Here is a 14,653-nt window from a genome sequence, read left to right as displayed (position 1 = left end):
GTGAGAAAAAAATATGACAGAAAAAGGGACGAAAACTAAGGAAACGAAAAATTGAAAATTCGGAAAACTAAAAAATGAGAAATTGAAAAATCTAAAAACGGCAAATTAAAGAAACAAAAAATTGCAAACTTTTGAAGCCGAGAAATTGAAAAATTAAAAAATCAAAATTGCAAAAACGAAAAAGTCCTTTCCAATTTTTCGATTTTTAATTTTTCGATTTTTAGTTTTTCAATATTTCAATTTTTCGTTTCTTGGATTCTTGAAGTTGCAATTTTTCGATTTTCCACTTTTTCGTTTTGCAATTTTTTTGACATTTTCAATTAAAATTTTTCTAATTTTTTATATTTTCGGTGTTTAATTTTTCGATTTTCCAATTTTTCGAATAAAAAAAATGGAAACATTTCAAAAATGGTTGAATTGAAAATTCTATAATCAAAAAACCAAAAGGCATAAAATAAAAACTTCGAGAAATCTAAAAATTGCAAATTATAAAATCGAAATATTGAAAATTAACGTAATCAGAAAATCCAATGATGGAAATTCAAAAATTGCAAAATTGAAAAATTTAAATATTGGAAAATCGAGGAATTGAAGAATCAAAGATTGAAAATTTGAAAATAGAAAATTATAAAATAGAAGAAACATTGTAAAATGAAGAAAATGACAAAACGAAAAACTGTGAAAAAAACTAAAAAAATGAGGAAAATGAAAAATAAATATAAAGACTTGAAAAATTGAGAAACTGAAAAATCGACAAATCGAAGAAACGAAAAATTGAAAAATTTAGAAGCCGAGAAATTGAAAAATTCAAAAATCCGAAGATTAAGAATTGAGAACCTTAAAAATCGGAAAAGTATGAAGTCGAAATATTGAAAATTCAAGAAATCGGAAATTCGAATAACTGAAAATAAAAAATTGCAAAATTGAAAAGTGTTAAAAATGGTAAAATTGAAAAGTCAAAGATTAAAAAATTTCAAAAATTTAATAAACGAATAGCTATGAAATCGAAAGAAACATTGAAAAAATAAAGGTAATGAAAAAACGAAAAATTGTAATTGAAATTAAAAGATCTGGAAAATGAACAATAAAAATCAAGAACTTGAAAACCTCAGGAAACGAAAAATTGTAGTACTGAAAAATTGCAACATGGAAAACTGAAAAATTCTAAATCGAAAAATTGAGGAAACGAAAGATTTAAAAACCGAGAAATTGAAAAATCAAAATGAAAAAACGAAAAAGGATAAAATGTATTATAAAATAGAAATATTGAAATTAAAGAAATTTGAAAATCGGATAACCCGAAATCCAAAAATTGCAAAATTGAACAATTTCAAAAAAGATTAAAAATTTGGCTAATTGCATAAACGAAAAATTATAAAATTTAAAGAAACAATGAAAAATGAAAAAATAAAGAAATGAAAAAACAAAAAATGTGATATAATATGGAGAAAATGAAAATTAAAAAATAGGGAAAATGAAAATTAAAAATCACAACTAGACAAATTGAACAATGAAAAATTGAAATACCGAAAAATTGCAAGTCGAAAAAATTATAAAACGAAAAATTGAAAAACTTGGAAGCCGAAAAAAAAACATTGAAACCTTGAAAAAACCAAACAGTGAAAAATGGAAAAATCGAAAAAAAAAAAAAAAGAAAAAGTCTCAGACGGTTAAAGAAATAAAATATTTGCCAAAAGAGAGACGAAAAAGTGGAGTATAAATAGAGAAAAAACCGACAATCAGTCCACTAAAAACGACAAAAAACTACCTAAAAACGAAAAATTGACTAAAAAAAGGCGACATAAAAACGACAAAAAAAATACACAAAAAAGTTTAGTCACTAGAAAACTACTAAAAGACAAAAAACAGCTTGAGAAAAAAAATGTGACAACAAACGATACTTAAAAAAAGGCGAAAGGAAAAGGCGACTAAAAAACTACCGAAAAACAACAAGAAATGCGATAAAAACGCGCCAAAAAACCCACTATGGAAGACAACAAAAAGAGCGAAAAAAAGAGAAAAAAACAAAGATTACAAAAATACAAAAGGTGACAAAAACGCACCTAAAAAACGAGGAAGGAAGTCTACTAGAAAAGCGAGGAAAGAACCTCTAGCAAGGCGACAAAAAGGACGAAAATGCGATAAAAATACGACAAAAAAAACTGACTAAAAAATGCAAAAAAAAACTAAATCGCTAATCAAAATTCTAACCTGATGATGTCATCTTTAATTTCGTTGACCAATCTTGCTTGAAATTTATATTTTTATACGAGGTTATCAAAAAAATAATAAATTTTGAAGTCAAATTTTATAGTTTTTCTTGGTATCTACGAATTTTAAAACTGCGTTGCGATATGAAACGTTATTTCCGATTTAATCATGTACGCATATTTTTCATAATTATTTATACAGGATGTAAAAAAAAATGAATGAATCAATTAATTATTTCCATTCGATTAAAAATGATTTACATACAAAGTTATTTCAAATCATAAGAGTCAAACAAATAATTATTTTTCTTCATAAATTAATCGATTCATTGCTTTAGATTGTCTACAACCAAAAGTGAGTTCATGTTTTGCAAGATAATAATTTTTAAAAATTTTAGGAAAATTACATAATAACGCCAAAATTTTGTAGTTATCCAAAACAAACTACTCAAAGATTCTAAATACACATAATAATAATAATAATAAAGTGGGTAATAGCTAATTATAATTAAGAACCCACAGAATTTTCTTTTAACTTATCAAAAAACGAATGAAAAAATGTATTCTTATTTAGAACACGATATGAAAAAAATTTGTGTGAATAATGACGATAAATCGTTGCGTGAGGAGTATTTTCTGAAAACACAAGGCGAAAATATTCTCCATTTTCAGGAATCAACGATAACATACCTAAATAGCACGCTTCATTAAAATTTTCTACAATTTTTTACGCGAGTTTGCTCTATATATAAATCCACGAAACCACAACCTAGTAGTTGAGGTTGTATTAACAACGTCACGATGTTAAGCAAAACTGTCTTCGTAACACTCCTGGCCGTCTGCTCAGGAGTGGAATTTCAGATACAGAACACAGCTAACTTCGACATTTGGATTGGAATTCAGCCCAATAACAAAACAGACAATCCCCAGCTGAGAAATGGAGGATTTGACCTACCAGCAGGACAAAAGGTAAGTAGCTACCACTAATTTTTAGCTATTAAATTTGGTTTAGGTCTCTGTACAAGCCCCCAAAAATTGGGAAGGCCGTTTTTGGGGTCGAACAGGCTGCAACCCAAGCACCAAACACTGCGACACCGGCGACTGTGGCAACAAACTCGAATGCAACGGGGCTGGAGGTGTACCCCCTACAACTCTGGTGGAAATCGCCCTCAAGAAATTCAACGGACTCGACTTCTACGACGTTTCTTTAGTCAACGGTTTTAACATCGTAGCTTCTGTAATTAACCTCCTCTTTTGATTTTTGTGTTAACTTTTATCAAAACTTTGATAGATCGAACCCATCGGTGGTCAAGGTGACGGCAGCCAGTACAGCTGCAAGAAAGGCGCTTGCTTGAATAACGACATAATCAATCAGTGTCCCGAGAAACTAAAAGTTAAGAATGGTCAAGGTGCTGTTATTGGTTGTAATTCGGCTTGTGATGTTTTTAAAACTGATGAGTATTGTTGTCGTGGTGCTTATGATACTTCTGATAAGTGTAAATCGTCCACTTGGGCTGTGAATTACCCGAAGTTCTTCAAGGATCGGTGTCCTGATGCGTACAGCTATGCGTTTGATGACCACAAGAGCACTTTTACATGCAAAGCCGAAACTTATTTGATCAAGTTTGGGTAATAGGGTTATTTGTAACGGGACGGAAAGGCAATAATTGAATAAAATGGTAGTTGTAGTAGCAGCTCTAGTATTTATTTTTATTAAGAAAATTAACAATTTTCTAAATTTTTCAAAAAAGATCGTCAAAATCGGCTATCAATTGGTGCCAAATTTTAGATAATCTTTCGCCAATTACGAATGCAAAATCGCCGCCACATTTATTTAAATAAACGTGAAAATGAGTTTGCAATTTTCAAAGTTTTTTCCAAAATAATAAACGATTTTTCAAAAAAAAAAAAAAAAAACAAGTGGCTCCCGTGATCCTTTAAAATTGATGCAACAACAAAACAAAAGGGATCCAGAAGATTCTTATAAATTACTTCAAAAACGAAATAAAAGGGCTCCCCGAGATTCTTTCAAATGATTGCAACAACAAAACAAAAGGGGTCCAGCAGATTCTTTTAAACTACTTCAAAAACCAGACACAAGCGGTCCCCGAGATTCTTACAAACTACTTCAAAAACAAAATAAAAGGAGTCCCCGAGATTTTTTCAGACTACTTCAAAAACCAGACTAAGGGATCCCGACGATTCTTTCAAACTATTTCAAAAACAAAGGAAAATGGATTATCGAGATTCTTTTAAACTATTTGAAAAAGTAAACACAAGAGGTCCACGAAATTCTTTTAAACTACTTCAAAAACAAAATAAAATGAGTCCCCGAGATTCTTTTTTACTTCAAAAACAATATAGCAGCGGAAAAGGCAAAAAAGGTGAAAAAATGCGATAAGAATAGGATTAAAAAACGATAAAGAATCCGTAAAAACGTCAAAAAACTGTAGTCTCTAAATTTACTAAAAAGAGAAAAAAAAAGCCAGAAAAAAAGAAACTTCATACAGCGACCAAAAAAATTACGACAAAAAAGTGAAAAAAAGTCAAAAAGCGACGAAAGTGTACAGCAAAAAAAAAAACAACAAAGAAGTCGCTAAAACCGACTAAAAACCAAACGGTGAAAAAATGAGAAAGTGCAAGATGGAAAAAACGAAATATGTATTGAAAATTAAAAAAATCGGATAACTGGAAATCCAAAAATTGCCAAATTAAAAAAAAAAGAAAAATTGAGGGAAGGTTGAAAATTTGAAAAATTGAATACACGAAAAATTATAAAATCGAATGAAAAAACGAAAGTTTGTGACATAAAAACGAGCAAATGACAATTAAAATATAGGGAAACGGAAAAATAAAAATCAAGGAGTTGAAAAATTGGGGAAATAAAAATTTAAAAATCGAAAAATTAAAAAAAAACTGAGACTGAAAAAATTAAAGTAGAAAAAACAAAAAATTATCAAAACCAAAAAATGGAAAAATTAAAAAAACGAAAGATTAAAAATTGAGAAAGTTGTTCAAAATCAAAAAAACGAAATATGCGTTGAAATCGGATAACTGGAAATCCAAAAAATTGTCAAAATCAAAAATTTAGGAAAGATTGAAAATTTGAAAAATTGGAACACACGCAAAAATTGTAAAAGTGAAAGAAACATCGAAAAAAAAAGTAATGAAAAACGAAAATTTATAATATAAAATCGAGAAAATGGCAATTAAAAAATTGAGAAATTGAAAAATAAAAATCAAGGAGTTGAAAAATTGGGGAAATAAAAAGCTGAAAAATTGAAAAAAACTGAGAAACTGAAAAATAGAAAAATTTGTAAGTCGAAAAACTGAAAAACTAAAAAAAAATTAAAGTTGAAAAAACGAAAAATTATCAAATCGAAATACGTATTTAAAATTAAAGGAATTGGAAAATCGAATAACTGGAAATCCAAAAATTTCCAAATTATTTTTTATTCAATATTTAAAAATTGGAAAATTGAGAAGGTTGAAATTGTGAAAAATCGAACACACACGAAAAATTATAAAATCAAAAGAAACATCGAAAAATAAAGTTAATGAAAAAATGAAAATTTGCGATATAAAATTGAGAACATGACAATTAAAAAATCGGGAAACTGAAAAATAAAAATCAAGAAATTGAAAAATTGGGGACATGAAAAACTGAAAAATTGAAAAATTAAAAAAAACTTAGAAACTGAAAAATAGAAAAATTATAAATTGAACCATCGAAATGTTGAAAAATTTGGAAGTCGAGAAACTGAACTCAAAAAAATTAAAGTAGAAAAAATGAAAAATTATAAAAACGAAAAAATGAAAGGCGAAAAAATGAGAAACTGCAAGATCCAAAAAACGAAATATGTATTGAAAATTAAAGAAATCGGAAAATTGGATAACTAGAAATTCAAAAATTGCCAAATTAAAAAAAAAGAAAAATTGAGGAAAGTTTGAAAAATTGAATACACGAAAAATTATAAAATCGAAAGAAACATTGAGAAAAAAGGGAATGAAAAAACGAAAATTTGTGACACAAAAACGAGAAAATGACAATTAAAAAATCGGGAAACTGAAAAATAAAAATCAAAGAGTTGAAAAATTGGGGAAATAAAAACTGAAAAATCAAAAAATTAAAAAAATAACTGAGAAATTGAAAAAAATGAAAGTCGAAAAAACAAAAAATTATCAAAACGAAAAAATGGAAAAATTAAAAAAACGAAAGATTAAAAATTGAGAAAGTCGTTCAAAATCAAAAAAATGAAATATGTGTTGAAATCGGAACTGGGAATCCAAAAAATTGTCAAACTGAAAAAAAACTGTGACAACAAATGTCAGTTTAAAAAAAGATTACAAAAAAAGGGACGAAATAAACGTGAATTGAAAAAAAGTAAAAAAAAAACAACAAACCAACTAAAAAAGGTGTCAAAAATTCGATGTAAAAAACGCGATTTAAAAAAGAGACAAAAAATGTAATTAAAACTATCATCAAAAGAGGTCAAAAACAACAAAAAGTTCACAAAAAACGAACTTTGACACCGGAATCAAATAAAAAGAAATGAAAGAAATTATAGTCGTATACATTATAAAAATTAAAATAAAAAGAAGAAAAAAAATAAAGAAAAACACATCTTAGCAGAAACAACAAAGTTAATTAAATTAATTATTACGTTATATTCCACAAACAAAAAAACTAGAAAAACCTTAAAAACGATTAAAGAGAAAATAGTTGACAAAAAACACCACTTATAAAAAAAGAGCAAAAAATAAAATGTGGTATAAATAGAAAACAAAAAAACGACAATCAGTCCATTAAAACCGACAAAAAACTACCTGAAAACAAAAAAGTCAATAAAAAAAAGGTGACAAAAAATGTCAAAAGAGCAGAAAAACGCGGTTTAAATAGAGAACTAAAAAACACCAAAAGTCCACAAAAATGACTAAAACGACTAAAAAAACAAACGTGAAAAAAATTCCCAACAAAACGACTAAAAAAAGTGAGTGGAAAAAAGATGTCAAAAGACGATAAAAACGCAATTTTCGAAAGGCGAGAAGAAGTGTCAAAAAATGCGATAAGAATAGTCTCTCTGATTTTCTAAAAAAAGACAAAAAAAGCGAAAAAAAAAACGCTATACAGCGCCCAAAAAAATTACGACAAAAAAGCGAAAAAAGTCAAAAAGCGACGAAAATGTACACCAAAAAAAAACAACAAAGAACTCGCTAAAACCGACTAAAAACCAAAAAACTGTGACAACAAATGTCAGAATAAAAAAAAGACAAAAAAAGGTGACAAAAAGTGGTTATAAAAAAGTAAGAAAAAAGATTACAAAAAAAGGGACGAAAAAAATCGTGAATTGAAAAAAAGTAAAAAAAGGGCAAAAGAAAAAAAATCCCCAACAAACCAACTAAAAAAAGGTGTTAAAAATTCGATGTAAAAAACGCGATTTAAAAAAAAGCCACAAAAAATGTAATTAAAACTATCATCAAAAGAGATCAAGAAACAACAATAAGTTCACAAAAAACGAACTTTGACACCGGAATCAAATAAAAAGAAATGAAAGAAATTATAGTCGTATATATTATAAAAAGAAAAATAAAAATAAAAAAAAGAAAAAAAGAAAGAAAAACACATTTTAGCATAAACAACAACGTTAATTAAATTAATTATTACGTTATATTCCAAAAAAAAAAACTAGAAAAACCGTAAAAACGATGAAAGAGATAAAATAGTTGACAAAAAACACCACTTATAAAAAAAGCAAAAAATAAAATGTGGTATAAATAGAAAACAAAAAAAAACGACAATCAGTTAATTAAAACCGACAAAACTACCTAAAAACAAAAAAGTCACTAAAGAAAGGTGACAAAAAATGTCAAAAAAGAGCAAAAAACGCGGTTTAAATAGAGAACTAAAAAACACCAATAAGTCCACAAAAATGACCAAAACGACTAAAAAAACAAACGTGAAAAAAATTCCCAACAAAACGACTAAAAAAAGTGAGTGGAAAAAAGATGTCAAAAGACGATAAAAACGCAATTTTCGAAAGGCGAGAAAAAGTGGCAAAAAATGCGATAAGAATAGTCTCTAAATTTTCTAAAATGAGACAAAAAAAATCGAAAAAAAAAACGCCATACAGCGACCAAAAAAATTACGACAAAAAAGGGACGAAAATGTCCACCAAAAAAAAAAACAAGAAACCTCAATTTAAAAAAAGACAAAAAAGGTGACAAAAAGTGGTTATAAAAAAGTAAGAAAAAAAGATTATCAAAAAAAGGGACGAAAAAAACGTAAAAAAAAAAGGTAGAAGAAAATTGTAATAAGAAAGGTGACAAAAAGGGGACGAAAAAGGTGGATTAAATAGAGAACTAACAAACACCAATTAAGTCCGCAAAAAGTACCTAAAACAACTAAAAAAACCAAAACCGAAAAAAATCCTCATCAAACCAACTAAAAAAAAGGTGTCAAAAGGTTGATGTAAAAAACGCGATTTAAAAATAGCGACAAAAAATGTAATTAAAACTATCATTAAAAGAGGTCAAAAAACAACAAAAAGTTCACAAAAACCGAACTTTGACACCGGAATCAAATAAAAAGCAATGAGAGAAATTATAGTCGTATATACTATAAAAATAAAAATAAAAAAGAAGAAAAAAAAATAATGAAAAACACATCTTAGCAGAAACAACAAAGTTAATTAAATTAATTATTACGTTATATTCCACAAACAAAAAAAAACTAGAAAAACCGTAAAAACGATGAAAGAGATAAAAAAGTTGACAAAAAACACCAGTTATAAAAAAAGCAAAAAAGGAAATGTAGTATAAATAGAAAACACAAAAACGACAATCAGTCCATTAAAACCGACAAAAAAAACTACTTAAAAACAAAAAAGTCACTAAAGAAAGGTGACAAAAAATGTCAAAAAGAGCAAAAAACGCGGTTTAAGTAGAGAACTAAAAAACACCAATAAGTCCACAAAAATGACTAAAAACTACCTAAAACGACTAAAAAGGCAATAAAAAAGGAGACAAAACTGGAAAAAACAGCGAAAATATGTTAGTAGAACTAAAAAACGGCAAAAAATCCACCAAAAAAAAAAGTCTCTAAAACGATTAAAGAGACAAAAAAGTTGCTAAAAGAAATCAGTCCACTAAAAAAAACAAAAAAAATCCACAAAAAAGTTTCGTCACTAGAAAACTACTAAAGAGACAAAAAGCAGCTAAAAAAAATGACAATAAACGATAATTTAAAAAAAGGCGACAACTAGCAATTGAAATGGCTACAAAAAGTGGCGATAAAAAAGGCTATAAAATAGAGCGAAAAAGGGATATAAAAGAAGGACAAAAAAAACTAGTATAAAGTAAAGGTAAAGAAGCATGCTATGCGTCCGTTTGAAGTGAGTTTTTTCGTAACAAAATCTTGTTATGAAATCATCTACATTGAAGAAAGGCCAACAAAAAGGAAAAAAGTGACAGGAAAAACCACCGAAAAGAAACAAGAAATGCGATAAAAACCGCCAGAAAACCCACCATGGAAGACAACAAAAAGAGCGAAAAAAAGAGAAAAAAAAAGGTTACAAAAATACAAAAGGTGACAAAAACGCACCCAAAAAACGACAAAAAAAAATGACTAAAAAAAACTTTTGAATCGCTAATCAAAATTTTAACCTGATGATGCTAACTTTATTGACCAATTTTGGTTGAAATTTATATTTCCTTGCATATTCACTGGTAGGTATACAAGATTATCAAAAAATGATAAATTTTAAAGTCAAATTTTATAGTTTATTTTGGATACTACGAATTTTAAAAATGCGTTGCGATATGCACTGTTATTTCCGCTTTAATCAAGTATGTATATTTTTCACAGTTATTTATACAGGATTTTAAAAAAATAATGAATGAAACATTTAATTATATTGACTGGATTAAAAATAATTTACATAAACAAATATACTGTATGTGCGAATAAATTTGTAAATACGCACTATTATTATCCCGGTAGGTAACAGCTTTAATCTATGTGGCGTATTATCTAATGAAACGTAATAGATAAATGTGTGATCATTTACAGGCAGAACTTATCTATTTGTAGAACATAATTGATATTGCTACTAAAAACAGATTCTAGTTAAAATAAAATAAAATGCTGCTTCTATTAAAAATAGAATAAAAAAATCAAAATAATATTCATAAAAATGTTTTCAAATGAATACTGCGCCACTTCCAAGTGCTTGATGCAGGTGCGTATTGCACCTGAAAATCAAGTGATAATGACAAAACCGAGATCCAAATTCAGTGTAGTCGGCCAACGAATTGATCGACCCCGTGCCGCGCTGGTCACGTGCACGCATGTGGTGGTCTGCACAGTTCTTAAACCCAAGGTCGCCGCTCTCTGATAATGACGATAAGTGAGAATGTATTTTCGGCAAAGATCTGAAAAAATGTTTTCCATTTTCTAGATCCAACGATAACTAAGTTTCCTCTATATATAACTCCACGAAACCACAAACTACTAGTTGAGATTATATTGACAACATCGCGATGTTAACTAACACTGTCTTCGTAACACTCCTGGCCCTCTGCTCAGGAGTGGAATTCCAGATCCAGAACGCAGCTAACTTCGACATTTGGGTTGGAATTCAGGCCAATCCAGGCCATCCTCAGCTGAGAGATGGAGGTTTTGATCTACCAGCAGGACACAAGGTAACTTAGTAACCTTAATTTTTAATTAGTAACTTTAAATTCGGTTTAGGTTTCTGTACAAGCCCCCGAAAAATGGGCGGGCCGCTTCTGGGGTCGAACAGGCTGTAACGCAAACACCAAACACTGTCAAACTGGCGACTGTGGCAACAAACTCAAGTGCAACGGGGCTGGAGGTACACCCCCTGCCACTCTGGTGGAAATCACCCTCAAAGGAGACCAAGGGCTCGACTTCTACGACGTTTCTTTAGTCGACGGTTTTAACATCGTAGCTTCTGTAATTAACGTCCGATTTGACTTTTGTGTTACCTTTTAATCTAAACTTTGACAGATCAAACCCAGTGGAGGTCAGGGTGACGGCAGCCAATACAGCTGCAAGAAAGACGCTTGCTCAAATCACACCGTAATCAATCAGTGTCCCGAGGAACTAAAAGTTAAGAACGGTCAAGGGACTGTCATTGCTTGTAATTCCGCTTGTAATGCTTTTAATACTGATCAGTATTGTTGTCGTGGAGCTTATGGTACTCCTGATAAGTGTAAATCGTCCACTTGGCCTGTGAATTACCCGAAGTTCTTCAAGGATCGTTGTCCTGATGCGTACAGCTATGCGTATGATGACCACAAGAGCACTTTTACATGCAAAGCCGAAACTTATGTGATCAAGTTTGGGTAATAGGGTTATTTGTAACGGTGCGGAAAGGCGATAATTTAATAAAATGGTAGTTGTAGTAGCAGCTCTAGTTTTGATTAAATAGAAGTGTATGCGTATTGGGATAACATTATGTTAGTCGCAATAATTTATCTACGACCGTTCCGAAATCAATTAACGAATAAATTATATCCTCCTTTGACGGCAGGCTCTTTTCAGCCGAGCATAACACAACCTTTCTACAACGAATTTCCTACTTAGTGGAGGCGGATACTAAATTTTGTAGCAAATAATAGAGTCTTGTTTCAAATTCCGCCCTCTTCGACGCCTACATCGTTACAAGTCAAGAAAAGATAAAAATTCCCGGCAGATGCTGCAGATATTTTTACAAATAACTCGTTATTTATGGATAACTTCCATCAATTACAAATTCGAAATTGTAACGACACATCGATTCAAATAAACGTGAAAATTGACTTAGCAATTTGCTAATTTTCAAAAAACGATGGTCAAAAAAAAAACGATTGGTGTCAAATTTGATATCTTTCCCCAATTTAGGAAACCAAAATCATTTATTTAAATACATGTGAAAAGTGAGTTTACAATTTTCAAAGTTTTTCCAAAAAGGAAACTCATTTTTCCAAAAAAAGCACAAGTGATTCCCGAGATTCTTTCAAACTACTTCAAAAACAAAATAGAAGGGGTCCCCAAGATTCCTTCGCACTACGTCGAAAACAAAACAAAATAGTTTCCCGAGATTCTTTCAAATTACTTCAAAACAAAACAAAATGGCTTCTCGGGATTTTTTTGAATTACTTCAAAAACTAAACACAAGGGATCTCCGAGATTCTAAATAGAAGGGGTCCCCAAGATTCCTTCAACACTACTTCAAAAAACAAAACAAAATAGTTTCCCGAGATTCTTTCAAATTACTTCAAAAACAATATAAAAGAGGTCTCGGAGATTCTTTTGAACTATTCCAAAAACAAAACAAAATGGCTTCCCGAGAATCTGTTAAACTACTTCAAAAACAAAAGACAAGGGGTCAAAAAGTAGTTAAAAAATCTTCTGGTTTTTGAACTAGACACAAGGGATCCCCCGCTTCTTAGAAATTAATTTAAAAACAAAATAAAAGGGCTCTCCGAGATTCTCTCAAACTACTTCAAAAACCAGACACAAGGGATCCCGGAGATTCTTTTCAAACTACTTCAAAAACAAAAGAAAATGGGTGATCGAGATTCTTTTAAACTACTTGAAAAACTAAACATAAGAGGTCCAGGAATTTTTTTTAAACTACTTCAAAAACAAAATCAAATGAGTCCCCGAGATTCTTTTTAATTTCAAAAACAAAATAAAAGAGGTGCGGAGATTCCTTCAAACTATTCCAAAAACAAAACAAAATGGCTTCCCGAGATTCTATTAAACTACTTCAAAAACAAAAAATGTCTCCCCAAGAGTCTTCCAAAGTACTTCAAAAACAAGACACCTGAAGTCCCTGAGATTCTGACAAACTACTCCAAAAACAAAATAGAAGGGGTCCCCAAGATTCCTTCAAACTACTTCAAAAACAAAACAAAATAGTTTCCCGAGATTATTTCAAATTACTTACTTTACTTCAAAAACAAAACACAAGCGATCCACCAGATTCTATTAAACTACTTCAAAAACCAGACGCAAGGGATCCTCCGATTCTTAGAAACTAATTTAAAAACAAAATAAAGGGACTTCCCGAGATTCTTTCAAACTACTTCAAAAACCAGACACAAGGGATCCCGGAGATTCTTTTCAAACTATGTACTTCAAAAACAAAAAAAAAAATGGATTATCGAGATTCTTTTAAACCACTTCAAAAACAAAATAAAATGAGTCCCCGAGATTCTTTTTTACTTCAAAAACAATATAAAAGAGGTCCCGGAGATTCTTTCAAACTATTCCAAAAACAAATCAAAATGGCTTCCCAAGATTCTATTAAACTACTTTAAAAGCAAAAAATGTATCCCCAAGATTCTGCCAAACTACTTCAAAAACAAAACACAAGGGATCTCCGAGATTCTTTCAAATTACTTCAAAAACTAGGCACCTAGGGTCCTCGAGATTCTCACAAACTACTCCAAAAACAAAATAGAGGGGGTCTCCAAGAGTTCTTAAACACTACTTCAAAAACAAAACAAAATAGTATCCCGAGATTCTTTCACATTACTTCAAAAGCAAAATACAAGGGCTCCAGGAGATTCTTTTAAAGTACTTCAAAAACAAAATAAAAAGGATCCCTGAGATTTTTTCAAACTACTTCAAAAACCAGAACCAAGGGATGCCCCGATTCTTAGAAACTAATTTAAAAACAAAACAAAAGGGGTCCCCGAGATTCTTTCAAACTACTTAAAAAACCAGACACAAGTGATCCCGGAGATTCTTTTAAACTACTTGAAAAACTAAACACAAGCGGTCCAGGAGATTCTTTTAAATTACTTAAAAAATAAAATAAAATGAGTCCCCGAGATTCTTTTTTACTTCAAAAACAATATAAAAAGGTCCCGGAAATTCTTTCAAACTATTCCAAAAACAAAACAAAATGGCTTCCAGAGATTCTATTAAACGACACAAAATGGCTTCCCGGAATTCTTTTCAATTACTTCAAAAACAAAACACAAGAGATCACCGAGATTCTTTCAGACTACTTCAAAAACTAGACACCTGGAGTGGTCGAGATTCTCTCAAACTACTTCAAAAACAAAATAGAGGGGGTCCCCAAGAGTCCTTAAACACTACTTCAAAAACAAAACAAAATATAGTTTCCCGAGATTGTTTCAAATTACTTCAAAAGCAAAATACAAGGGCTCCAGGAGATTCTTTTAAAGTATTTCAAAAACAAAATAAAAAGGATTCCTGAGATTTTTTTCAAACTACTTCAAAAACAAAACACAAGCAGTCCAGGAGGTTCTTTTAAACTACTTCAAAATCAAGACGCAACCGGTCCCCGAAATTTCTGCAAACTACTTAAAAAATCAGACATAAGAGAATCCCTGATTCTTAGAAACTAATTTAAAAACAAAACAAAAGGGGTCCCCGAGATTCTTTCAAACTACTTAAAAAACCA

At 30.1% G+C, this 14,653-nt stretch overlaps 3 protein-coding genes across 5 annotated transcripts in view; 2 read left to right on the top strand and 1 right to left on the bottom strand.

Annotated features, from left to right (window-relative positions):
• The window catches only part of LOC135128706 (uncharacterized), a 309,373-nt gene that overhangs the window by 187,390 nt on the left and 107,330 nt on the right, over positions 1 to 14,653 (bottom strand). The gene's annotated exons all lie outside the window — the stretch shown is intronic.
• On the top strand, positions 3,012 to 3,843 carry LOC135129104 (uncharacterized). Its single transcript, XM_064056184.1, has 3 exons — positions 3,012 to 3,179; positions 3,223 to 3,447; positions 3,502 to 3,843. Exons 1-3 carry the CDS (start codon positions 3,012 to 3,014, stop codon positions 3,841 to 3,843), a joined length of 735 nt encoding a protein of 244 aa, XP_063912254.1.
• Positions 10,618 to 11,641, top strand: LOC135129063 (uncharacterized). Its single transcript, XM_064056145.1, has 3 exons — positions 10,618 to 10,910; positions 10,960 to 11,184; positions 11,239 to 11,641. The coding sequence occupies exons 1-3, from the start codon at positions 10,749 to 10,751 to the stop codon at positions 11,578 to 11,580; spliced, it is 729 nt and encodes a 242-aa protein (XP_063912215.1). The 5' UTR covers positions 10,618 to 10,748; the 3' UTR covers positions 11,581 to 11,641.

This window comes from Zophobas morio, unplaced genomic scaffold (assembly GCF_036711695.1).
Source record: "Zophobas morio isolate AGI-343-1 ecotype UQ-CSIRO unplaced genomic scaffold, CSIRO_AGI_Zmor_V1 ptg000014l, whole genome shotgun sequence".
Classification (NCBI taxonomy): domain Eukaryota; kingdom Metazoa; phylum Arthropoda; class Insecta; order Coleoptera; family Tenebrionidae; genus Zophobas; species Zophobas morio.
The sequence above is the reverse complement of the archived record's forward strand: the minus strand, read 5'-3'. Positions and strand labels throughout refer to the sequence as shown.

Bases quoted from the DNA above. Each gene is read 5' to 3' on its own strand.
- LOC135129104 (XM_064056184.1), top strand. From the start codon at position 3,012: ATGTTAAGCAAAACTGTCTTCGTAACACTCCTGGCCGTCTGCTCAGGA. The intron at 3,180-3,222 runs GTAAGTAGCTAC...AATTTGGTTTAG, and splicing joins ACCTACCAGCAGGACAAAAG to GTCTCTGTACAAGCCCCCAA. The intron at 3,448-3,501 runs GTAATTAACCTC...AAACTTTGATAG, and splicing joins GTTTTAACATCGTAGCTTCT to ATCGAACCCATCGGTGGTCA.
- LOC135129063 (XM_064056145.1), top strand. From the start codon at position 10,749: ATGTTAACTAACACTGTCTTCGTAACACTCCTGGCCCTCTGCTCAGGA. The intron at 10,911-10,959 runs GTAACTTAGTAA...AATTCGGTTTAG, and splicing joins ATCTACCAGCAGGACACAAG to GTTTCTGTACAAGCCCCCGA. The intron at 11,185-11,238 runs GTAATTAACGTC...AAACTTTGACAG, and splicing joins GTTTTAACATCGTAGCTTCT to ATCAAACCCAGTGGAGGTCA.